This window comes from Gastrolobium bilobum, unplaced genomic scaffold (genome assembly GCF_033153095.1).
Source record: "Gastrolobium bilobum isolate Gb01-03AN ecotype WA unplaced genomic scaffold, APGP_CSIRO_Gbil_v1 utg90377, whole genome shotgun sequence".
Classification (NCBI taxonomy): Eukaryota; Viridiplantae; Streptophyta; class Magnoliopsida; order Fabales; family Fabaceae; genus Gastrolobium; species Gastrolobium bilobum.
This window is the reverse complement of record NW_026898971.1, coordinates 19,310-43,974: the sequence shown is the minus strand read 5'-3', so window position 1 is coordinate 43,974 and position 24,665 is coordinate 19,310. Positions and strand designations below refer to the sequence as shown.

Here is a 24,665-nt window from a genome sequence, read left to right as displayed (position 1 = left end):
TAAAAGTTATGATATAAAAGTTATGATGCACCGACATTTTAAAAAATCTGATATTATATTGTATTTTTAGTTCTAACTATTAGATTCGTTAGATTACAATTACCATTTTATTAAGTTTAATATATATATATATATATATATATATATATATATATATTTTCTTTGTAAAATTAATAGATATTATAAGTTTAACTTTGTTTTTTTATTAAATTATAAAATGTTAAATATAATATACACTACATAAATTAAAAATATTATTTAATATCAAAATATATCTTAATATGTCAAAATTTAACATTTTTTAAAACTAACGTATCTGAATATCAAGTGATATCTTGTGTCTAGTATCAGCGTCAATGCCCATATTGGTGTCGATGTCAACCTCCGGTGTCAGAGCAACAGAGTAGAAGAACGGTAAATTCCACGAACTCCAACTTAGTCGATACTCTGAAACCAACCCCTTTTCTATAAGGGGGCCACAGATTAAATTAATATAATTGGGACCCTGTAAAGAGTATCCTGCTGGAACCTCATCATCTAAAATTACCAAACTATCTTTCATGTGTTTTCCTATCAATACGCCCAGCAGGTATTTTTCTAGATTAAATTTAGCAACTCTCTTTTTTTTTGGAAATACATTTAGCAACTCTCTTAAACCTATGAAATCTGCATAATTCACTAATACAAATTAAGCATTACATTGTGAAGTCAAATGAAAAAACGAGAAACGTGCAAGTAAAGAGAGCTACTTATGTTTACATTGGAGTATAATGCATTTTGAATTTATAGCCAAAGATGAGGGAGAGAGAATTTTCATTCTTACTATTATATCATAATTATTCAAGCAAATTTAATGTATTGCAATATTACAAATTTTGAATGTTTTCACAAAAAAACAATGCCTCTCCTAACTATAACCAGCAATTGGCTGAAATAATTTCCACCTGTAGTCATAAATTATGTCTCAACTTCTCCAATGGCTCCTAGTTGGGAACATTTTGTTACTAAAACAAAACAATGCTTATCCAAACTAAACCAGCAAATGGCTGAAAAAAATATCCTGACCTTAGTCATGAATTATATCTCAACTTCTCCACTGACTCCCAGCTGGGAGCAGTATGTTCTGCTAAACATTGAATCGAAACAACATGACATCTCCTTCTTGTACAATGTAGTCTTTACCTTCAGATCTCAACTGCAAACCATATATTTAGGTAAATTTAGAATAATATTCCAGGAGAAAAGAAACTGATTTCCAGTTCATAAATTTGTACATGTTCCGCAGGGGATAGGGAAATGATGGATGTTGAATTACACTGAAACACAATTACAATACAAACAGATTATTAAAGGAACCTATGAAGCACCGACTCCGACACGGCATTTTCGATACGTTCCCGATACGTTCTCGATACGACCATTAATTCGTCGATACGATACAATACGTTTTTGATACGTTTCCGATACGTGTATCGGATACGTTGGAAAAAAAAATTTGGAATATCGGTGCTTCATAGAAAGGAACCATGCTCTTCCTTCCCAAACCAACTATTAATCCCACATAGACAAGTAAACATCAAGCAGCACCCATGTGATATAATAGAGAATATGAGCAAATAAACCTTGAATCCAACGGTTCCAACCAAATAGGTACAAGGATATTGAAATAACCTAACTAACATGCCAGCAATGCACCCGTTCACATTTTATACTTTTGTGCTTGCGGAAATCAAACAGAAGTCCATAACACAGTAGGTAAACATTTTACTAAAGCTAAATTATATATCAAGAATATGAAAGAAAACCACGTTTACTAGGAGGACAATGAAATAAGCAACTTACAAGTCCTTTCTCTCGTGCTGCAGCAAGTGAACCAGCAGCAACAAAGTCATCATAAGACACCTAATTTAAAATAACATTTTTAATGACGGTTAATGAATGCAGTATGTAAACTATGACGTGTGCTTAAAATAAACGCAATAGAATATGTAATAAAAGTAAATGAATTTTCAGGGTCTCACTTCATTCAGGCACCCAAATCCAGTGAAAATTAGCTTTCATTTTTGTCTATCCTATAGCAGTATAAATCAAAATGAAGAATACAGAAATCCAATTCTAGTATAAGAAAAATCACTCCCCATGAAACAATAACTTGCGACGGTAGAGGTGAGAAAAATCCTAATGTGCAGTCTTATCCTTACAATTTTTGCAAAGAGACAGTTTTTTGAATTCAAATGCATGACTTTTTGGTCACAAAGCAACAGCTTTACTACTGCTCTAAAATCGCCCACTTTAAAGTAAATTCGAGGATACTAACGACAAAATCCTAACTTATCAAAACTTGTTCTTTAATGGCTAATTGGCTATCAACTGTAAGAAAAGGTGAGTTGCATACAGTATCATGAGAAACGGTAATCACAATATGTGTGATAATCACAAAGTGAGAAACTAATAAGTTGGGAGAAGGTGAGCTTCAATTATGACATATTTGGTCTCTTTGTCATACAACTAACACTTTATGGCTTCCAACTAGGCTACAGAAAGCAACTTATATCTGATAGATTTCTGGTCCCCCTCCCTCTCTCTTACCCCCTCCTCTATTTTATCTTGACTTTGGTAGTCTGCAACATACAAATGTGGGACATGCAACAAAACAGTAAAGACTACATCATAATAATAACAAAGTAACGTAAGAGGTAATTAGTGGAATCTACTTACATCAAATTAATACAAATAAAATTGCTTATATTCAATGCATTTTTTTACAAAAGTAGTACTAAAAAACAGATTGTTTTGCCTCACTTCAGGTCTAAAATATAAACTTTAGACAAAAACTTACAACTCTTACCATTAAGTTTATCAAGAATAGTCTATTTCCCCACATTATCTAGAATATTGAATATCAAAATCACCTCCACGTTTTTCTTTTTGTTTTTTAATGTTTACAATATACTTGCTATGCCAAGTCATATATGTTATTATAAACAAGAGTTCAAAATCATATCCTTGATGCTTACTGTTTCTGCTCGAATGAAACCCTTCTCAAAGTCAGAGTGAATAACTCCAGCAGCCTGAGGCGCAGTCATTCCTAGTACAACAGAGGTTTAAAATTTAGAAAAGTGATCCAATCTAAGTAGAATCCTTATATTATTATTAATTCTATTTGGTCAATCAATCTCAGGTTACTCCAAAACAAAAATGGACAATCAATCTTGAAAAGAAAGGGGCACAAGATCTCTTCATTGCCCATCCAAAGTTGAAAAAGTTAAAATAAACTCCATTATAATAATGCAGAGGGTATGGGTGAGGGTCGATTGTACTCAGTCTTACCCTTGCATTTTCTAACAAAGGGGTGGTTTTCCAAACGCAAACCCGTGACCGGAATTCTGGTCACGGAGGAGCAACCTTACCATTGTTCCAAGGCTCCTCTCAAAAACTCCATTTTAATAACCTTTTTAAATTACTATATGAACATGGCATTCAGAAAAGGATAAAATCCAGTCAAAGGAAAATAGTCTCATCCAGAGAAAAAACTAACCCGCAAGTATTGTCCATGCTTTTGTCTCCTGTATACACATTAGAAAAACAAAATCAGTTTCGCAGATAAAATATGATATGATATGTAACCAATACTTTGGGAGAGTTATAATTTAGGATGTGTTGGTGAACATTTTTACAGTTTAGAATAAATTAATCACTGTAATAATTAATCAAGTGATTCAAGTTACCATACTAACCATATATGTTTAACAGGATATAAACTGTAATTCTCTTTAAATATTTTCTAGCTTTCCTCTTACCTTCTCACCAGAAGTAAAATAAGTTCGCAGCCCCAAAAGGTCATAGGTTGCCCTAATTAGGTTCCCAAGACCACTTTCACTAACACCAAGAGATTTCAAATATTCTTGTCTTTCTTCAATTGATAGTTCAGTAAGCTCTGCCTCAACCTGCAAGGACAAATAACCCCATCTTACTTGACTCTCTGTGGTGACAATAACAAGAATCCCAGTAAGTTTCTTTTCAATATGATATAGAAAAGTGACAGCTCTAGCAAAAGTTGACATTCACAAATTCTCAAGTGAAAAGTGAAAACACATGGAAAGTTCAAATAATCCAAACAGTATTTGTGAAACAAGGAAGACAAAGGACAAACCATTGAAGAGGGAAAGTGTGACCTGCTGTCACAGTACTACTGATTTTTTTTCAGAGGAAGAGAGCTTGCACAGCAAGCTTAAACAGCTATACAGCCAATTTAAAAATAAAAGAATAGCTAGGCTAACAATATTAAATAAGCGTAACTACAAAACAAACTATGGTAACATCTTTATTTATCTAACAATCCCTCTCAAACTGGAGCATATATATATATATATATATATATATATATATATATATATATATATATATATCATATGATCCTAGCTTGTAACATGTATAGTCTATTATGTATTTGAATTGACACATCCAGTGGTAATGTCCCGAGATAGGATCTTCTCTATGATAAAGTGACAACCTATCTCAATATATTTGGTCCTCTCATAGGATACAGGATTGGAAGCACTATGCAATGCAACTTAATTATCACAAACAAGCTCATTTGCATAACCTCCCTGAATCGACACTCTTAAAGTAGTTGTTTTAACCAAATAATTTCACGAGTAGTTGATGCCATAACTCGATATTCTACTTCGATGCTTGATCTGTGACCCAATTTTGTTTCTTACTCTTTCAGGATATTAGATTTAGAGGTGGCAAAATGGTGTTTAACCCGCCACAAAAGATAGTATTTTATTTTTTTGTACAAAGTAGTATTTTATTTGTCATACCAAGCTTTTTTAGTACTCCTCTACAAAAGATAAAGAAGAAAACACTTTATTTATCACAAAGTTTATCCATACAGGGAGGTAAAAATGAGTTCCTAGAGGTTGTTGGACTGAATATTAACATTTATTTAGGCTTGGGGATGGAAAAAATTAACCGGAATGTGAAATGGAATTAAATAACACTATAAACTCATAAAATAATATTTATTTATACGGATTGACCCGCCAACCTGGAATAAAACAAGGAGTGTTGATAATTTCAACCCACTTTTAAAAGGCGGAGTTTTTGGAAGGTTGGCATCAAGTCAAGGCGGACCGGAGCGGGCCAATCCGTTTTGCCACCTCTTTAGATCACCTCCAATGAAAGCACAATAACCAAAAGGGCTTTTTTTATCAATAGGAGAATCTGCTCAATCGGAATCTGAATAACCAACAATGCGAGTATGACCCTTATCTTCATAGATAAGGCTTTTTCCTAGAGATCCTTTGATATACTTCAAGCCATAAATCACTACAACCCAATGCTCATCACACAACATTTGCAGCAAAGGAAATATCCGGACACTTGCTAACTATTAAGTAATTTAGTTTCCCAAAAAATCTTCTATATCTTCTTCGACGAGATAATGACTCCTCTTGATTTGGTAAGAGTTTGACATTAAGGGGGCGTTTGGCAAAGAGAAAAAATTTTATCCGAAGATGCTAGGAAAGTGAATTTCTCATGAATGTTACCAAAAAGTTGTTTGATAGGCCAAAATATTCCCGGAAATATTGGGCCAATTTTCCTGATGCTATGTTTGGTTGATTGTAAAATATTACTGGGAATATGGACCGAATTTACAAAATTAACCTTAATACCAAAAAACTCCGCCTATGCGTGCTTGCAAGCATGGCCTGTCCCAAGCCAAGATAAAGGAGGAGGGTTGGCGTCAGGTGTAACAAGCCGATCGTAAGAAAACAACTATATTTATGAGATGAACCCTTATGATCTTTCGTAGTGGCGTACCCTTCATAGCGACGCGTTGCATCGTACCCCGGGTGCAGCGAAAAATGGGTCAGGGTCCTTGCCCCAAGGCAAGGGCCGGGTCTTCACGCGGATTTGGTGAAAAGTAAGTCAAGGTCCTAAAACGCAGATGGGCGAGCGTGGCGGGCAAGCACTGCCCAGGGGTTAAGGATGCGATTAGGAAGCTGGAACATAGGAACCTTAACGGGTAAATTGAGGGAGCTAGCAGATGTTTTTGCCAGAAAGAAAGTGAATATCGTTTGCTTGCAAGAAACTAAGTGGGTTGGAGAAAAGGCCAAGCAAGTGGATGGTACCAGTTTCAAGTTGGGGTACACAGGTATAAAAAAGAGTCGAAATGGTGTTGGAATTATGATCGATAGAAGTTTCATAGAAAAAGTCGTTGACATCAAAAGGAAAGGCAACAGGATTATTCTTATTAAGCTTGTAGTGGGTGAACTAATTTTGAATATCCTCAGTGTGTCTACACCCCAAGTTAGGTTGCAATCAAATGATAAGAACCAATTTTGGGAAGACTTGGAGGAGGTTTTGAGAGGGATACCACGAGAGGAGATTTTCTTTGGAGGAGATATGAATGGTCATGTTGGTAAAAGCAGTGGAGGTTTTGATAGAATTCATCGAGATTTTGGCTATGGGACGAGAAATGAGACTGGAGAAGATATCTTGAACATTGCACTAGCCTAGGATTTGATGCTAGCAAACACTTTTTTCCAGAAAAGAGTCACATCTTATCACTTATCATAGTGGCCAAAATCGTAGTCAAATTGATTTCTTTATGGCTAGAAGAGAAGATAGAAATTCTTGTGTCGACTGCAAGGTCTACCCTAGAGAGAGAGTCGCTACGCAACATAAGCTGGTAGTTTTAGATGTTCGGTTCAACAAAGTACTTAAAATGAGAAAAAGGGCTCAAAACCCAAGGATAAGATGGTGGAAGCTAAAGGAGGAAAAACAATTAGACTTTAAAGAAAGAATGTTGCATGAAGGACCATGGGAGTTTGTTGGAGGAGCTAATGAAATATAGAATGAGATGGCTATATGTATCCAAAATGTGGGAAAGAGGGTGCTTGGAGAAAGCAAAGGAATTGGATTCCATACAAAGGAAACATGGTGGTGGAATGGAGAGATGCAAGAGGCAATTAAACAGAAATATGAATGCTTTAGATCTTTGCATAAAAGTCCCAATGATAATAATTTGCAAAAGTTTAGATTGGCGAGAAAAAATGCAAAGAAATCAGTGCGAAAAGCTAGAGGCTACGTTGCACCTACACCGACACGGGATACGAGATACGACACGACACTCTACTCCAACACGTTAATTCTAAAAAGTGTTAGATTTCGACACGTTAGGACACGTTTTGATATTAAATAATATTTTTAATTTATGTAGTGTATATTATATTTGTTAGAATATGAAATATTAGATATATAGATTTGATATAGATTTGTATAGATTACCTTCCTATCTGTAAATATTCTTTTCCTATTTAGTTTTGTATTAGGACTGGACTTCTCACTTAAACCCATTAGGGTCTCTATATATTGTAACTCTTTGTATTACCTTAGTCCACAACATTATTATTTTATATTCAAGTTTGTACCAGAGCTCTTTTGTTATGAGGACCCTCGCTTTCGCTTAAAACTCCGTTTTCGCTTTAAAACCTAAGCCCACTGCTTAGGGGTCCTCTTTTCTTTGCCGTGCGTCCTTCCGGCAAGCCATCTAGGGTTGTAAGCTCCTTCTGAGTGATTTCCAAACGCGTCAGCACCTCCGACCGCCACCAGAACCACCGTACGTCACTGTTCCGGCCGCCGGAGACGTTTTCTGGCGAGTTTTCGAACCAAACCACCTGCGATCAAGACCGTCTCCTCCCGGCGACAAGTTCTGTGGAGGTCCGACCACCATCGCAGCCGTCACACGCCTCCACGCGCCGCCTGTCTTCTCTACACGTGGTGCTCACGCGCCACCTTCTGCCAGCACGTGTGCACTGTTCCGGTGGAATTTTCCGGCCATTCTTGGACAGAAAGACTCGCCTTCTCCTCCTCTCTCCAGATATGTGGTTGGTTCTTTGTAGGTCTCACTTTTTGTGCGTACTTCTTCTTGATTTGCGATCAGGTTAGTTTCTAATCACTTGGTTATATATCCTTATGATTTATAATAATGGCAGCATCTTCTCTTGCTCACTCGGAGGTCAGTTCTCCCTCTCGTCATGCCAAAAGTTTCCCTATTGTCATCTCCACTAATGTTGGGCCCATTACCTCTTCAAAGCTTAAGGGTTCTGTTAATTACAAGAATTGGGCCACCTCTGTTCAAGTTTGGTTCTTTGGACAGGGACATGGGAACCATCTCACAACTAAATCTACTGATATTCCTAAGGAAGAAAAATCTGATTGGGAAAGAATTGACAACCAACTTCTGAGTATCCTTTGGCAGTCTATTGATCCAATCGTCTTGGATATTTTCTATTCTTTTCAAACCTGCAATGAAGCGTGGGAGGAAGCAAAACACCTCTACACTAATGATGTTCAGCAGCTCTATTCCATCATGTCTCAGTTTATGAATTTGCAAAAATCATCTGACTCTCAGATGGAGACATATGTTGGCAAAAGTCGATCTCTGATGCAAGCATATTTGGATATGTTGCCCTACCCTACTGATGCTTCTGCATATCGGAAACAGGTGGAACGTCTCTTTATGGTTGCCACACTTTCTGGTCTTCCCGAAGAATATGATAATGTTCGGGATACTATCTTGACCAGTGGGGATCCTGATCTATCAATGACGTATCAGCGTCTTCTGAACCTTAATAAGAGATCTGCTCCTGCATCGTCTTCTGTTGTTGATTCCACTGCTCTAGTTTCCCGTACTGACTTTCGCGGGAACATTGGAGGTGGTCGTGGTCGTGGTAGAGGCCAGGGAGGACGTGGCTCAGGAGGACGTGGTCAGCGACCTCGTCATTATCAGCAACTCGGTCATTATGAGGAACGTTGCTTCACGAAGTATCCTCACCTGCGACCCTCTCATGCTGCTAATATAGCTCAATAGAATATTGCTTCAACTGGTACAGTCTCTCTCTCCTCTGAAGACTATGCAGCACTCCAGACCCTTCTCAGGAAGGCTTCTCCTCAGTCTCAGGCCTCTGCTTCAGAAAATGATAATCCCATTGCTTGTGTTTCTCATTCTGCATCACTTGGTCCTTGGATATTTGACTCAGGTGCTACTGATCACCTTTTTGGTAATAAGGAACTCTTTTCATCTCTTACATATTCTGATAATTTACCCTCGTTTACTCTTGCTGATGGCACTAAAGCCCCTGTTCATGGGATTGGAGAAATTTGTCCAACCTCCTCATTGACCTTGACATCAGTCTATTACATTCCTGACATCCCTTATAACTTAATCTCTATTAGTAAATTGATCAACTCTCTTAATTGTATTGTTACCTTCTCAAACCATTCTATTTCTGTGCAGGATCCGGGTACGGGAAAGACGATTGGAGTGGGTCGTGAGTCACGGAATCTATTCTACCTAGTTGTGCCGAGTCCTTCAGTTGCTTGTTCTCTCACAGAATCTCCACAACTCATCCGCAGTTGCCTCGGTCATCTTAGTCTTTCAAAATTGCAGAAAATGGTTCTTCTTTTATCCGGTCTTCAAACTTTAGATTGTCAGTCATGTCAGCAAGGGAAGCACATGCGCTCCTCCTTTGCCAATCGAGTCAATAAACGAGCTGATGCTCCTTTTTCAATTATTCATTCAGATATTTGGGGTCCAAGCCGTAGTGTGTTTGTTTTAGGGTTTCGATATTTTGTTACATTTATTGATGATTTTTTACGTTGAACTTGGATTTATTTAATGAAAAACCGTTCTGAGTTATTTTCTATTTATCAAAAATTTTCTGCTGAAATTCATTCTCAATTTGGTGTTTTTATTCGTATTTTACGTAGTGATAATGCTAAGGAATGTTTCTGTTAACTTTTCTAATTTCTTAGCCACACAGGGTACTTTACACCAAACTACTTGTCCTAACACTCCACAACAAAATGGAGTAGCTGAACGTAAAAATAGACATCTCATTGAGACTACACGGACTCTTCTTATTCACATGCATGTTCCTCTTCACTTCTGGGCCGATGCAGTCCTTGCCTCTTGTTTTCTCATCAACCGTATGCCTTCATCTGTGCTTAATAATGACATTCCTTATAACTTGTTGCTTCCAGATGTTCCTCTCTATCCTCTATCCCCACATGTCTTTGGTTGTACTTGTTTTGTTCATGATCTCACTCCTGGTAAGGACAAGTTAACATCCAAAGTTTTTAAGTGTATTTTTCTGGGTTATTCTCGTCTTCAAAAAGGTTATCGGTGTTATTCTCCTGATCTTAAGTGTTACTTTGTTTCTGCTGATGTTATGTTTCTTGATCAACAACCCTTTAATTCTATCCCATCTCAATTGTCATAAGTTGATCATGTTCTTCGTGTTCCTTTTCATGACTAGTCATTGCCAGCTGCAAGTACTTCTATTCCAGATGAGCAACATATTGCTTCCATACCTGAGGACCGTCCATTTCTCACCTATCAGTGTCGTAAAACTGTGCCTCTTGTTGACTCGACTCTGGCTGACTCATCGCCCACTAGTGTTGATTCTTCCCCTCTGGCTCCTTCACCAGAAGCTCTTCCCATTGCTCAAAGAAAAGGTACACGAACTACTCGTAACCCTTATCCTCTTTATACCTTTTTGAGCTATGACCGTCTTTCTTCTCCTCATTTCACCTTAGTTTTTAGTCTTTCTTCTGTTTCTATTCCTAAGACCACAGGTGAAGCACTTTCCCATCCAGGGTAGAGCCAAGCGATGCTTGATGAGATGACTGCACTTCATTCCAATAGCACTTGGGACCTTGTTTCTGCTCCTCCAGAGAAGTCTATAGTTGGTTGTCGCTGGGTTTTTACTGTGAAAGTTGGACCTAATGGCCATGTTGTTCGTCTCAAGGCACGCTTAGTTGCAAAATGTTTTACTCAAATCTTTGGCCTTGATTATAGTGACACATTCTCACCGGTCGCTAAGATGGCGTCAGTTCGCCTGTTTCTTGCTCTTGCTGCTGTTCGTCACTGGCCACTCCTTCAACTTGACATCAAAAACGCTTTTCTTCATGGTGATTTACAACAAGAAGTTTACATGGAGCAACCATCTGGCTTTGTTGCTCAGGGGGAGTCTGGGAAGGTGTGCCGACTTCGTAAATCCTTATATGGTCTCAAGAAGTCTCCTCGAGCATGGTTCAGTCGCTTCAGTTCTGTTGTTCAGGCTTTTGGCTTAATCCGCAGTCAAGTTGACCATTCTGTATTTTATAGGATCCATCTCCTGATAAGTGCATCTATTTGTTAGTCTATGTTGATGACATCATTCTCACCGGAAGTGATCAAGTTGGAATTCGTCAGTTAAAACAGTATTTATTCAGTCAATTTCAAACAAAGGACCTTGGGAAGCTGCGTTTCTCCTTGGGAATTGAGGTGGCACAATCTAGACAAGGCATTTCTATCTGTCAAGGGAAGTATGCCTTGGATATCCTAGAAGAGACTGGTATGTTGGGGTGTAAACCAGTTGATACACCCATGGATCCCAATGTCAAGTTATTGCCCGGACAGGGGGAGCCATTATCTGATCCTGGTCGTTATCGGAGGCTAATTGGGAAGCTCAATTATCTTCTTGTGACTAGGCCAGACATTTCTTTCGCGATTAGTGCGGCTAGTCAGTTTCATGATTCCCCTTGTGATTCTCATTGGGATGCTGCTGTGAGGATCCTCCGATACATCAAAGGAGCACCAGGAAAAGGTTTGTTGTATTCGGATCAGGGAAATACAGAAATTTGTGGTTATTCAGATGCTGATTGGGCAGGATCACCTTCAGACAAGCGCTCTACTTCCGGCTATTGTGTCTTCTTTGGAGGAAACTTAATTTCTTGGAAGAGCAAGAAACAACATCATGTTGCTCGCTCTAGTGCAGAAGCTGAGTATCGTGCAATGGCAATTGCTACCTGTGAGTTAATCTGGTTAAAGCAGTTGATTCATGAGCTTCATCTTTATGAACAGAAACAACCCATGACACTCATTTGTGCTAATCAAGCTACACTACATATATCCTCCAATCCTGTATTTCATGAAAGAACCAAACATATAGAGATTGATTGTCACTTCATTCGAGAAAGGATTCAGTCAGGAGAAATCAAAACAGCTTTTGTCAACTCTAATGATCAACTAGCGGATGTCTTCACTAAAGCTCTTAGAGGTCCTCGAGTTGAATACATTTGTAACAAGCTTGGCGCTCACAATATATACGCACCAGCTTGAGGGGGGTGTTAGAATAGGAAATATTAGATATATAGATTTGATATAGATTTGTATAGATTACCTTTCTATCTGTAAATGTTATTTTCCTATTTAGTTTTGTATTAGTTATGGGCTTCTCACTCAAGCCCATTAGGTTCTCTATATATTGTAACTCTTTGTATTACCTTAATACACATTATCATTTTATATTCACGTATATTTAATATTCAATAATCTATCAAAAAATGAAATTAAACTTATAATACCTATCAATTTTGCAAAAAAACATAAGATATCCTAAATATTTATATCAAACTCAATAAAATGGTAATCGTAATCCAATGAATCTAATAGTTGAAACTAAAAATACAACTCAACACAACCTTTGAACCCTTTTTTGAGTCTCTACAACGCGTGTTGGAGTGTCGGAGTGTCGGGAAGTGTCGGACACGACATAGCAAGATTTTTGAAGTGTCAGTGCTTCATAGGCTAGAGGTAAGGTTTTTGCCGATTTGTATAAAAATCTAGGGAGCAAGGATGGTGAAAAAGGTATATATATACTTGGAAAAATAAGGGATATGAAAAGTAAATACCTCACCCAAGTTAGATGCATCAAGGATGAAAACCAAAAACATTTGGTAAGAGATGAAGACGTAAATGAAAGATGGATGAACTACTTTTAACAAACTTTTTAATGGGGATGGCGATAAAAGCGAGGTGGGTTTGGATGATGCTTATGATGATCTGAATAGAAGATTTGTGCGCAGAATCAATACACATGAAGTCAAGGAGGCTTTAAAGAGGATGAAGACTAATAAAGCTTTGGGACCCAATGGCGTACCTATTGAAGTGTGAAGGGGCATGGGGGAGGTGGTAATAAATTGGCTGACCAATCTTTTCAATAAGATTCTTCAAACAAATAAGATGATTGATGCTTGGAGGAAGATTATGCTTGTGCCTATTTACAAAAACAAGGGAAATATCCAGAATTGTTCTAACTATAGAGGCATTAAGCTTATGAGTCATACTATGAAGATGTGGGAGAGTTATTGAACATCATTTGAGGAGAGAGACAAAGATTTCTGTAAATCAATTTGGATTTATGCCACAAAGATGTACCACATAAGCTATTTTCTTGATGCGTCAATTGATGGAAAGATATCGAGAAAAAAAGAAGGATTTACATATGATGTTCATAGATCTTGAGAAAACATACAATAAGGTCCCAAGAAAAGTTTTATAGTGGGTTCCCGAGGAGAAAAAAGTATCATCAAAGTATGTAAATGCAATCAACGATATGTATGATGAGGCTACTATATGTGTGAAAGCTTGTAATAGAACATCAAGTTATTTTCCTATTACATTAGGTGTACACCAAAGTTCGGCTCTGAGTCTTTATCGCTTTGCCTTAGTGATGGATAAACTAACAAAAGATATTCAAGAGGAAGTGTCGTGGTGTATGCTTTTTGCAGATGATATTGTGCTTATTGATGAGACCATAAACGGTGTTGATAGGAAACTTGAATTGTGGAGAAGCACTTTGGAGTCTAAAGGTTTCACGTTAAGCCGGAGCAAGGCTGAGCATATGAAGTGTGAGTTTTCTCTGGTAAAAGATGGAGATCAAGACCCCGTGCATCTACTTGGTCAAGAGGTACCCAAGCAAGATGCTTTTAGATACCTGAGATCAATTTTGCAAAAAGGTGGTGAGATTGATGAGGATGTAAATCATAGAATCAATGCAGGATTAAAGAAATGGCGGAGTGCACCTGGGTTTTTGTGTGACCGCAAAATTACCCTTAAGCTAAAAGGAAAATTCTATAGGACAGTAGTAAGGCCTGCAATATTATATGGAGTTTAATGTTGGCCAGCACATAGGCAACACGAGCTTAAAATGGGAGTGGCAGAAATGAGAATCTTAAGGTGGATGTATGGTCATACTAGGATGGATAAGATAAGAAATGAAGATATTCGACGAAAGGTAGAAGTAGTACCGGTAATTGAAAAGATGAGGGAACATAGATTGAGGTGGTTTGGACACGTAATGAGACGACCCCTGGATGCTCCCGTAAGAACAAAAGTTTGTTACCAAGAGCTCGACACAAAGAGAGGTAGAGGTATACCGAAACTTACCTGAAGAAAGGTAGTTAAACAAGACTTAATGGAGTGGAATATAGATTGGCGGACGGTGTGTCTTAGGACGAAATGGAGAAAAGCTATAAGCAGGGTGAAAGATTAAATCCGTTGTTATTTCTATAATCCATATAGTCCCTTTTTAGTCCTTTTCCTCTTCAGTCCCCCCTCTCTTTCCTTTTCCCTTCTTGTCTTTTATCTTATTTCCCCCTTCCGCAATTTTTTTATTTTTTTTTATTTTTTATGTATTTTTTTTAATCTCCTCTTATTTATCATTGGGTTCATCTACCACCAACTCCAATTAGCTTGGGTTAAAGGTGTTGTTGATCTCTTCATGTTGATGTTGATCAAAGGAAAGGATAAAAAAAACAATAGAAGTGAAGCTGCAATGCAACCTAGAAGAGAAGCTACAAGTCGTGGAAATATTTGGAACAAAACTGGGTCTCTGTGAGGAACAAAAACAATATTTCAAAGCGCAATGTAATCTCTCTCGCCGGTGAAGCTGCAAGTTGTGGAAATATTTGGAACAAAATAGGGGTCTCTGGTAGAAGAGGAAGTCCAACGAACAAAGCAAGCAAAGAGAAAAGAGAGAGAGAGGAGGGGTATTTTGGTCCGAAAATAGTTGAGAAATTTTCTCATCACCTGGTAATCCAAGAATACCACCCCCTAGGTGGTATTTTGGTTTAGGTTTTACACACAAATGGAATCCCGAGAAAATCACTTTCTCGGGAAAAATTTCTGAAATGTGCTACCAGACATGGTCGTCTTGGAATCACACCTTCACTTTCCTGGGTATCTCAAAATAATCCTTCTACCAAACACCCCCTAGGATTCACAGAAGTGTTAATAGGCTTTGAATTGGAAAAACAACAAGAACTGTTTTTTAACATAGTGTAACTGCGGCGACACATTTAATGAGGTGGGAAATTTTTTTATCCAAACCAACATAGAGATTATAGAAAAAGAAAAGTTGACCCAAAACATGAGGAAGAGAATACATAGGTTGGTGGGGAGACAAACAGAGGGAGGTACCTCGTTATCAATCAGAGGAAGGCATGTAGTTCATCAAGTAGAAGGGTGTAAGAACTTCATCGCCCCATAAACGGAAAGGAATATGATCATGAATGAGGAGAGTCCAAGTTGTTTCAATAAGATGTCTGTTTTAATGATCAACAACCTAATTTTCGTTGAGGGGTATGGACACAATAATTTGGTGAAAAAAGTCATTTGAAGCCATAACAAAAGTTTGGAATGGCTGATACAAATATTCATGCATTACAAATGTGCAAGGTACGAACGAGAATACCAATCTGAGTCTTACTTTCATGATAAAAATTATGAAATGTTGAAAATGAATCAGACCTATTCTGTATTAAAGAGTATCAAGTACAACTAGATTTTACATCAATGAAGTGACAAAATATCTTGACACTCAAGTAAAAATAATACGAGAATGACCTCAAACATCTGGGTTCATTAAAGCAAAAAGAGACGAAGCTCGACTAGAATTTATATCAAGAAATGAACTACAAAGCAATCATCTTTACTTATACTATTACACTCCAAATCCTATTTAAATAAAAAAAAATATCATGAAATACAAAGAGACAAGAAAGCTATTCCTAAGAGATCATCTAAAAATACTTTAAACCATTTTACGATACAATCAATATATTATGAGATATTATTCATATATTCTAAAAGTAACATCTCTATTTATCGAATAGGATTAATAACTTGAAAGTTGCCTTTCTAAAATGTATACCTGTGCTGAAATTGTTACAATTCCTGACTGCAACTCAGATGCAACATTCGTAACATCCTTGACATAATTATTGTTTGCAGGATCTGCTAGATCAGATTCCGCAACATTTGCCACATATGTAACAGGTTTCATGGTGAGCAAGCAGAGATGCTTTACAGCATCCCTTTCAAAATCTGTTAAGGTCACAGATCGTGCAGGTTTTCCATCCATGAGTCCTTCCTGAATCTTTTCCAATGCAGACTTTTCTGCCTCTTCCTAAAATCAAGCATTTCAAAATCAATTGAGTAATATTTTTCAACTGATAAACACAAGGGCCGATGCAGGTGTAGCATTTAAAGACTATGTAACCTTGAGTTTAGATTGTGAATTCTGTGTCTTGCTTTTCTTTAGTTTATCCATTCTTTTATCAATCTGCATTTCTTGAAGAAAGGAATATTTTAGTTCAGTCAGTCAATTTTGTCATAGAATCAATAGCAAGTGCATGTCCATAGGCAGATAGACTCCCAGAAACCCAAAAGAATTGATCACAACCAAGAGGAAGGAAAATAATACAATAAAACAAATCAATACAATCATGATAAATATGCTTAAAGTCATTTGTCTACCAACACAATTTAGAATGATCATAATAGATCCAAAGAAAACAAAGGCAGTAAAATTTTATAGGATGATAGTTTGTAAGCTGACCTGGTCCAAGTCTGAGAAAACAAGCTCCAAGTTGATAACATCAATATCAGACTTGGGATCGACTTTCCCATTCACATGAACAATGTCATTATCCTCAAAACATCGTACGACCTAATGCAATAATCAATAGACCCACGGCAATAGTAAATCAAAAAGGGGAATAACAACTACCTTATATTTTTTAACATATATACAATATTTTCCAAACTTCAAGTTCTAATTAGGAATATGTACACAGCTAATAAATCGATTTCACAAAAGAAGGGAAGATACAGATAATCAGAACAAAAATAATAAGTAATGAAGTAAGATAATGATGATAGATAAACACCTGAAGAATAGAGTCAACCTCACGAATATGTGACAAAAACTTATTACCCAGCCCCTGCAACAGTTGAAGTAAGAAAGAGATCAAAGCAATGCTTATGTACAACAAAAAATAAGTTTTTGTTGACAACAAAACTAAACAAGGAAAAGGGAAATTAAGAAAACCTCGCCCTGACTTGCACCCTTGACAAGCCCAGCAATATCTACAAATTCTATGGATGCTGGAACCACTCGTTGAGATTTACTGAGATCAGAGAGCACAGGGAGACGAGAATCTGGAACAGCAACAATCCCTACATTCGGCTCTATTGTACAAAAAGGAAAATTAGCAGCTTGAGCCTTTCCATTTTCAACCTAGACATACAAGACCACCATATATTAAAATTTGATATATTATCATAGCATTGGGAACTAGAGCTATAAGCAACCAAAACATCAATACAATAATCAACCAAAACAATGAACAGAAATTGAAGAAACTAAACCAAAAAGGCCATACAATACTTTGCTAGTCAGTTGATTATACAGAAGCATACAAAGTTATCGCAAGCTCAATGCTTATTATAATAATAACATTTTATTTTTAAAAGTAGCCATTCAAGGTTCATATTTGTCCACAGCTATTTCTTAGAGGAAATTTAAGTATTCATTCTATGATAAAGTATCCATTTACCTAAATAACAAATTCAAGTAAGTCATCATAACAAAAACCATAAATTTCAAATCTCATAATACATATACTCAGCTTTTTGGTATGTTTAAGTTTGTTTCGAAATACAGATCACCTCATCACAAGTAAGAATACCTATTGGGAAGTATAAAAATAAGACATGGGAAACTTTGCACTTAGATTTAACTGCAACATCCTCATTTCAAGCTTCGAGGGATCTACTAAACACTTGCGCACAAAGTTGTAGGGCACTGAGAATAAAAACGGGCAACCTAGTGCTATGAAGCTCTTGCTCTGCATAGGGTCAAGGGAAGGGATACTTCACCTTGCATTTTACAAGAGGCTGAGTGCCTGAGTACGTGGATCAAACTGATGTACTATATAAAATATCATTTGTATTGCCAAAACGATTCCTTGACATAGATACATTGCTTTGGTACTCTACAATCTTTGGATGATAAGAAAGGGATTTAAACAAGATGTGCACATCTATTTTTCTTTGTAATTGCTAGAGTTAAGCACATCTTCATCGTCAAATATTCATGAGCAAAGAATTTATGTTACAGTATTTACCAAATGAATGAAGTTAGATTTTTACATGGAAATAATGCATCTCCAAGTATCAAGGAAAGCTAAGAATTCTGAGACATTGAGCATTCCTCATCCATTTTAATGAAACATTCTTGCTTTCTTAGCCAAAAATAGTTCATCTTTTTAAATGGTTTAAACATTTACGAAATATCAGATGCTTTGTTCATTACACGATACCTGTATGTGCACTCCATGTTCCCAAAAATTTATTGATTTAAAAGAAAATAATCAATGTGATGCCAAAAACGCATAGAAAAAGTGGCTAAACAGAAAGTTAGGATTTCACAAAAGAGTAACCCTCTGGTTCTCAATTTCATTTAACAAAATAACGAAATTCAACTCCTAAAATAAGGGACATAAGCACCCTTTTATAGACTAATTACAAATTGATCCAAAATTCAAAAATCTAAAATCCTAAAAATAATAAAACTTCCTAAAATAAATATAACAATAATTATTAGAGTAAAATAGTTGAGTAAATTTTGTAACAGCTGTTAGGATTTGTAACAGCTGTCAAGGGTAATTTTGTAACAGCTATTAAGATTTGTAAGAGCTGTCAAGGGTATTTTTGTAATAGACTAAATGCAATTAGTTAGCAAAACTGAATCAGTTTCAGTGACGTGGCATTGCTCTCAGCTCTATAAAGAGCTCACGTGTAACGTTTTGACTCAATTGAATAATATCAGTTACTATTCATCACTCTCTCTCTCTTTTCTGATCTCTCTTCTGACTTCTGACTTCTCTTGAGCCTGCCTCCATCAAGCAAGCAGTAGCTAGTCCTCATTGGCTATCTGCCATGCAATCAGAATTTCATGCACTTCAAGCCAACTCTACTTGGACCTTGGTTCCTCTCCCTAAAGAGAGAAAGGCCATTGGCTGCAAGTGGGTCTTTAGAATTAAAGAAAACCCAGATGGCTCTATCAACAGGTACAAGGCCAGATTAGTGGCCAAAGGCTTCCATCAACAAGCTGGTTTTGACTATACTGAAACCTTTTCTCCAGTTGTGAAGCCCATTACTATTCGGATTATCCTTACTATTGCTATTTCTTTTGGGTGGCAACTAAAGCAATTAGATGTAAACAATGCCTTTCTCAATGGCATCTGAGAGGAAGAGGTCTACATGAAACAACCTCCTGGCTTTGAGTCTTCTAACAAATCTCTTGTTTGCAGGTTACATAAAGCTCTCTATGGTTTAAAACAGGCTCCAAGGGCCTGGTTTGATAAACTCACACTCTTTGTTCCATCTTGGGTTCACTGCAAGCAAATGTGATCCATCTCTCTTCATCTACAGGAAATCTGCTTACTGTGTGTTTCTTTTAGTCTATGTGGATGACATCATCCTCACTGGTAGTGACTCGGGTTTACTCCACTCACTGGTTCAAAATCTGAATGCTTCATTTGCTCTAAAAGACCTTGGAGACCTTGATTTCTTCCTTGGAATTGAAGTTAAAAAGACATCATCAGGTGCCCTTTTTCTGTCACAGTCCAAGTATATAAGAGACTTGCTTACTAGAGCAAATATGGCTGAAGCAAAAGGAATCTCTACACCTCTTCCTTCTGGATGTAAATTATCTCGATATGGTGCAAACTATCATTCAGATCCTTCCTTTTATTGTTCAGTTGTTGGAGCATTGCAATATGCAACTCTCACCCGGCCAGAAATTAGCTATGCAGTGAATAAAGCATGTCAATTTATGGCCCAGCCCCTTGAAGAACACTGGTCTGCTGTAAAACGGATTTTAAGGTATCTTCGAGGTACTCTTCAGCATGGTATGTTACTTCAACCTTGTCATCCCAGCCATCTCTTCTCTATCACTGCCTTTTGTGATGCTGATTGGGCTGGTGATCCGGATGACCGTAAATCAACATCAGGTGCATGTGTATTCTTTGGATCCAACTTAGTCTCTTGGTGGTCCAAGAAACAAACACTCATTGCAAGGTCTAGCACTGAAGCTGAATACCGTAGCCTAGCTCTTGCCACAGCTGAGGTTCTTTGGCTTAAGTCTCTACTCAAGGAACTTCACATCCAGTTCACTTGTCCCTTGATCCTTTGTGACAATCTCAGCACTGTCAATCTGTCCCACAACCCTGTCCTTCATGCTCGTACCAGTTTGACATATTCTTTGTCCGGGAAAGGGTTCTGGCTAAAGAAATTCGTGTTTGCCACATTCCTGCCATGGATCAAATTGCGAACACTCGTACAAAGAGTCTTTCTGCCTCACGATTTGCTACTTTGAGAAACAAACTCAGTGTGGTTGACTTCCATTCTCTGTTTCATCCACCCTGAGTTTGAGGGAGGCTATTAGAGTAAAATAGTTGAGTAAATTTTGTAACAGCTGTTAGGATTTGTAACAGCTGTCAAGGGTAATTTTGTAACCGCTGTTAAGATTTGTAACAGTTGTCAAGGGTATTTTTGTAATAGACTAAATGCAATTAGTTAGCAAAACTGAATCAGTTTCAGTGACGTGGCATTGCTCTCAGCTCTATAAAGAGCTCACGTGTAACGTTTTGACTCAATTGAATAATATCAGTTACTATTCATCACTCTCTCTCTCTTTTCTGATCTCTCAAAATGTTCTCTCGTTCTTCATCTCTCTCCTTCATTTCTTTGAATAATTAACCTCTAAATATAAATAAATAATTACAATTAAATCATTCAAAACACGTCCCAAATCTTAAATCTCAAATCATGCCAAATGTGTTGCTTTCCTTTTCTTGCCAAATTAATCACAATCATATCTGCTGCTTCATTTGAACTGTGATTTGATCGCAATTTGTTATATTTCAAATTGTTGCTTCTTTTAACAATTGAGTCACATACTTATTGGGCCACAATTCTGATTGATTCCGGGCTTCTTGAATCGATGGTTGGGCCATGTGCAATGGGCCAATCGTAAGTGCATCATTCTCCCTTACTTAGAAAATATTCGTCCTCGAATTTGCTTCATATTCAGTGATATCAATTTCATTAGACAAAAACTCGAATGATAAATCTTCCTCTATTAGATCTCCATAATCTGATTCTCCATCAGATTTATCATAGACTAGATATTATCATTATAAACTGAATCTTCATCATAAGAAGGATAATCATCATAAATGGGATAATCATCATAAACTGTGTTATGATCATAAATATCAAAGTCAGGAATGTTGATTTGCATCTCAATATCTTGAAAAGTGGAATGATTTCCAGGTTGTACTTCACAATTCTGTCCTTGGTTTAGAATCCCCAAGGGATTGACGTCCTCCTCTTCGTCATAAAATGCGTCCTCTAATTTCATTCCTTCTTTGAATTGAATGCCCAACTTTGTCCACGCAAGTCGTCGCTCCAAATATTGGATTTCCATGCTTTGCGCCTCCACAAGAGTTCACTTCAAAATTTGGACTTTCATGCATACTCACACTAGTCGTCGCTCCAAATATTGAATTCTCTTTCTCTGCGCCCGCACAAGTAATGGCTCCAAAACTTGGATTTTCTTATCCAACGCTTGCTCAAGTTAGTGCTTCAAATCCTGGATTCGCCTTCCGAGCTCTTCATTTTCTATCTTACGTGGTTGTCTTTCTTCTTTAGGAACTATTGAAAAGAAGTTTTTGTATATTGATATTGAATAAATTACATGAGTGAGTATTTATACAAGAAAGAATCGCTAAGAATGACTAAGCGATGACTAATCAATCCTATCACAATCCTAATCACAATCAATTCTAATCAATCACAATTAATCCTAATCAATCATAATCAATCCTAATCAATCATAATCAATCCTAATTAATAGGAAATAAAAACGGAAACATGTTTGAATTCTAATTTTCTACACTCCCCCTCAAGTTGGGAGGTAAATATTGATCATTCCCAACTTGCCAATCAAGTCTTCGAATGCTGGACGGTGTAGGCCCTTGGTAAGGACATCTGCCGTTTGCTCTTTGGTTGGAACATATATCAAATGCACACTTCCATCATCTAATTTTTCTTTGATGAAGTGACGATCAACTTCCACGTGCTTTGTTCGATCATGATGCACAGGATTTTCAGCAATGCTAACAGCTGCCTTGTTGTCACAATATAGTTTTATTGGTAGGGAATATGAAATCTTCAACTCTTGAAGAAGTCTTCTCAACCAGATTCCTTCACAAACTTCATGAGCTAAAGCTCGAAATTCTGCTTCAGCACTACTTCTTGCAACCACTGTTTGCTTTTTGCTTCTCCAAGTAACAAGATTTCCCCACACATAGGTGCAATAGCCTGAGGTAGATCTTCTGTCTACTGATGAGCCTGCCCAATCTGCATCAGTGTAGATTTCAATTGTCCTTTTATACCCCTTTTTAAAGAATAATCCTCTTCCTGGAGTATTCTTGAGGTATCTAAGCACCCTATAGACTGCACTAAGATGCTTCTCCTTGGGTGAGTGCATGAATTGACTTATCATACTCACCGCAAAGGCAATGTCAGGACGCGTATGAGATAAGTAGATTAGTTTACCAACCAATCGCTGATATTGTTCTTTATCCACCTCATTTCCATCTTCAATACCTAACTTGGTATTAGGTTCCACAGGTGTCTCAGCAGGTTTACACCCTAACATTCCTGTTTCCAACAAAAGATCTAGAACATATTTCTTTTGTGTTAGAGTGATACCTGTTTTGCTCCTAGCAACTTCCATACCAAGGAAATATTTGAGAGTGCCAAGGTCTTTGAGTTCAAATTGAGCTGCTAGAAATTTCTTCAAGGTGTTCAATTCCTCAATATCATCACCTGTAAGAATTATATCATCTACATATACAATAAGAATAGCAATTTTACCATCCTTAGAGTGTTTGTGGAAGAGAGTATGATCAGTCTGTGCTTGAATGAAGCCTCTTCTTTTGACTGCTTGTGTGAATTTGTCAAACTATTCTCTGGGAGACTGTTTCAATCCATAGAGACCTTTTTAGTTTACACACTGATCCATTTCCCTTTTCAAAACCAGGTGGAGGATCCATATAGACTTCTTCATGTAAGTCACCATTTAGGAATGCATTCTTCACATCTAACTGTTGCAGAGGCCAATCTAGATTGGCAGCAAGAGATAAGAGAACTCGGATGGTATTGACTTTAGCAACCGGAGCAAAAGTCTCATGATAATCTATCCCATGAGTCTGAGTGAAACCCTTTGCAACCAATCTTGCCTTGTATCTGTTGATGCTATTATCTGCATTGAATTTTATTGTAAACACCCATTTGCATCCTACTGCCTTTTTTCCTTTGGGTAGGGTCATTATCTCCCAAGTTCCATTTCTTTCTAAAGCATTCATTTCTTCAAAGACAGCATCCCTCCATTTTTTATCATTGAGAGCCTCATGTATATTTCTCCGTATCTTTGTACTATCCAACATAGTATTGAAAGCACGAAACCCTGGGGACAACTTTCCATATGAAATATGATTAGAAATAGGATGAGTAGTACAAGATCGAGTACCTTTTCTGAGAGCAATGGGCAAGTGTAGATCATTTTCACCATGACACTCAAGTATTGGGGTGCTGGAACTAGAACATGGTTCAGAATCCTGACAGTGTAGAGGCTCTGGGTTATTCACACTTTGAGGAGGCTTTCGCCTGCTATAAACTTGTCCCCATTTTGAGGAGGCTCCTGATGGTGAGGATTCTGTAGCTCCCCCTGTTTCTAAAAGTAGAGGTAATACTGTGGCATTAATAGGTTCCCATGACTGATCTTCATCTACTCCTATAGACTCCCCCTGAAGAGAAGTCGAGGGGAAGAAAGGGTCATTCTCAGAAAAAGTGACATCCATAGAGACAAAGACCTTACGAAGAGAGGGTGAATAACACTTATAGCCACGTTGAGTAGGAGAATAACCAATAAAGACACACTGGAGAGACTTAGAATCAAGCTTAGACCGTTGATGGGAGGGAATATGGACAAATACAACACAACCAAATAACTTGAGAGGTAAGGAGGAGACACCTCGGAAGGAAGGGAAGATACGAACAAGACTAGAGAGAGGAGACTGAAATTTCAGAATGCGAGATGGCATTCGATTTATCAGATACGAGGCAGTGAGAACTGCCTCTCCCCAAAGATATTTAGGAACACTCGTTGTAAACATAAGAGCCCGAGCAACTTCAAGGAGATGTCGGTTTTTTCTTTCCGCAACTCCGTTTTGTTGGGGTGTGTCAGGACACGAGCTTTGGTAAAGGATGCCATGTTGGGAAAGATATTCTCCAAGAATAGAGTTAAAATACTCTTTGCCATTATCTGTACGAAGAATTTGTATAGCAACTTGGAATTGGGTTTGAACCATGGCATGAAATTTTTTAAACACGGATGCAGCATCGGACT

At 37.4% G+C, this 24,665-nt stretch overlaps 1 protein-coding gene across 3 annotated transcripts in view; it reads right to left on the bottom strand.

The window, feature by feature from the left end:
* Window positions 1-753: 753 nt before the first annotated feature.
* LOC133285938 (uncharacterized) overlaps window positions 754-24,665 on the bottom strand; it is a 33,091-nt gene continuing 9,179 nt past the window's right edge. The window contains exons 2-12 of one of the 3 annotated variants that reach the window (XR_009748069.1): window positions 17,232-17,420; window positions 17,071-17,124; window positions 16,740-16,850; window positions 16,401-16,463; window positions 16,053-16,307; window positions 3,801-3,947; window positions 3,539-3,566; window positions 3,018-3,088; window positions 1,843-1,902; window positions 1,066-1,195; window positions 754-983 (exon numbers count right to left, since the gene is read on the bottom strand). Coding sequence is in view for 1 of the 3 variants with exons in the window: in XM_061483255.1 (XP_061339239.1) it covers window positions 1,127-1,195; window positions 1,843-1,902; window positions 3,018-3,088; window positions 3,539-3,566; window positions 3,801-3,947; window positions 16,053-16,307; window positions 16,401-16,463; window positions 16,740-16,850; window positions 17,071-17,124; window positions 17,232-17,420 (1,047 nt within the window). In the remaining 2 variants the exon portion in view is untranslated. Of the gene's footprint in view, window positions 1,196-1,842; window positions 1,903-3,017; window positions 3,089-3,538; window positions 3,567-3,800; window positions 3,948-16,052; window positions 16,308-16,400; window positions 16,464-16,739; window positions 16,851-17,070; window positions 17,125-17,231; window positions 17,421-24,665 lie in introns of all 3 variants that reach the window. The other 2 variants (XR_009748070.1, XM_061483255.1) reach the window with 2 other exon arrangements.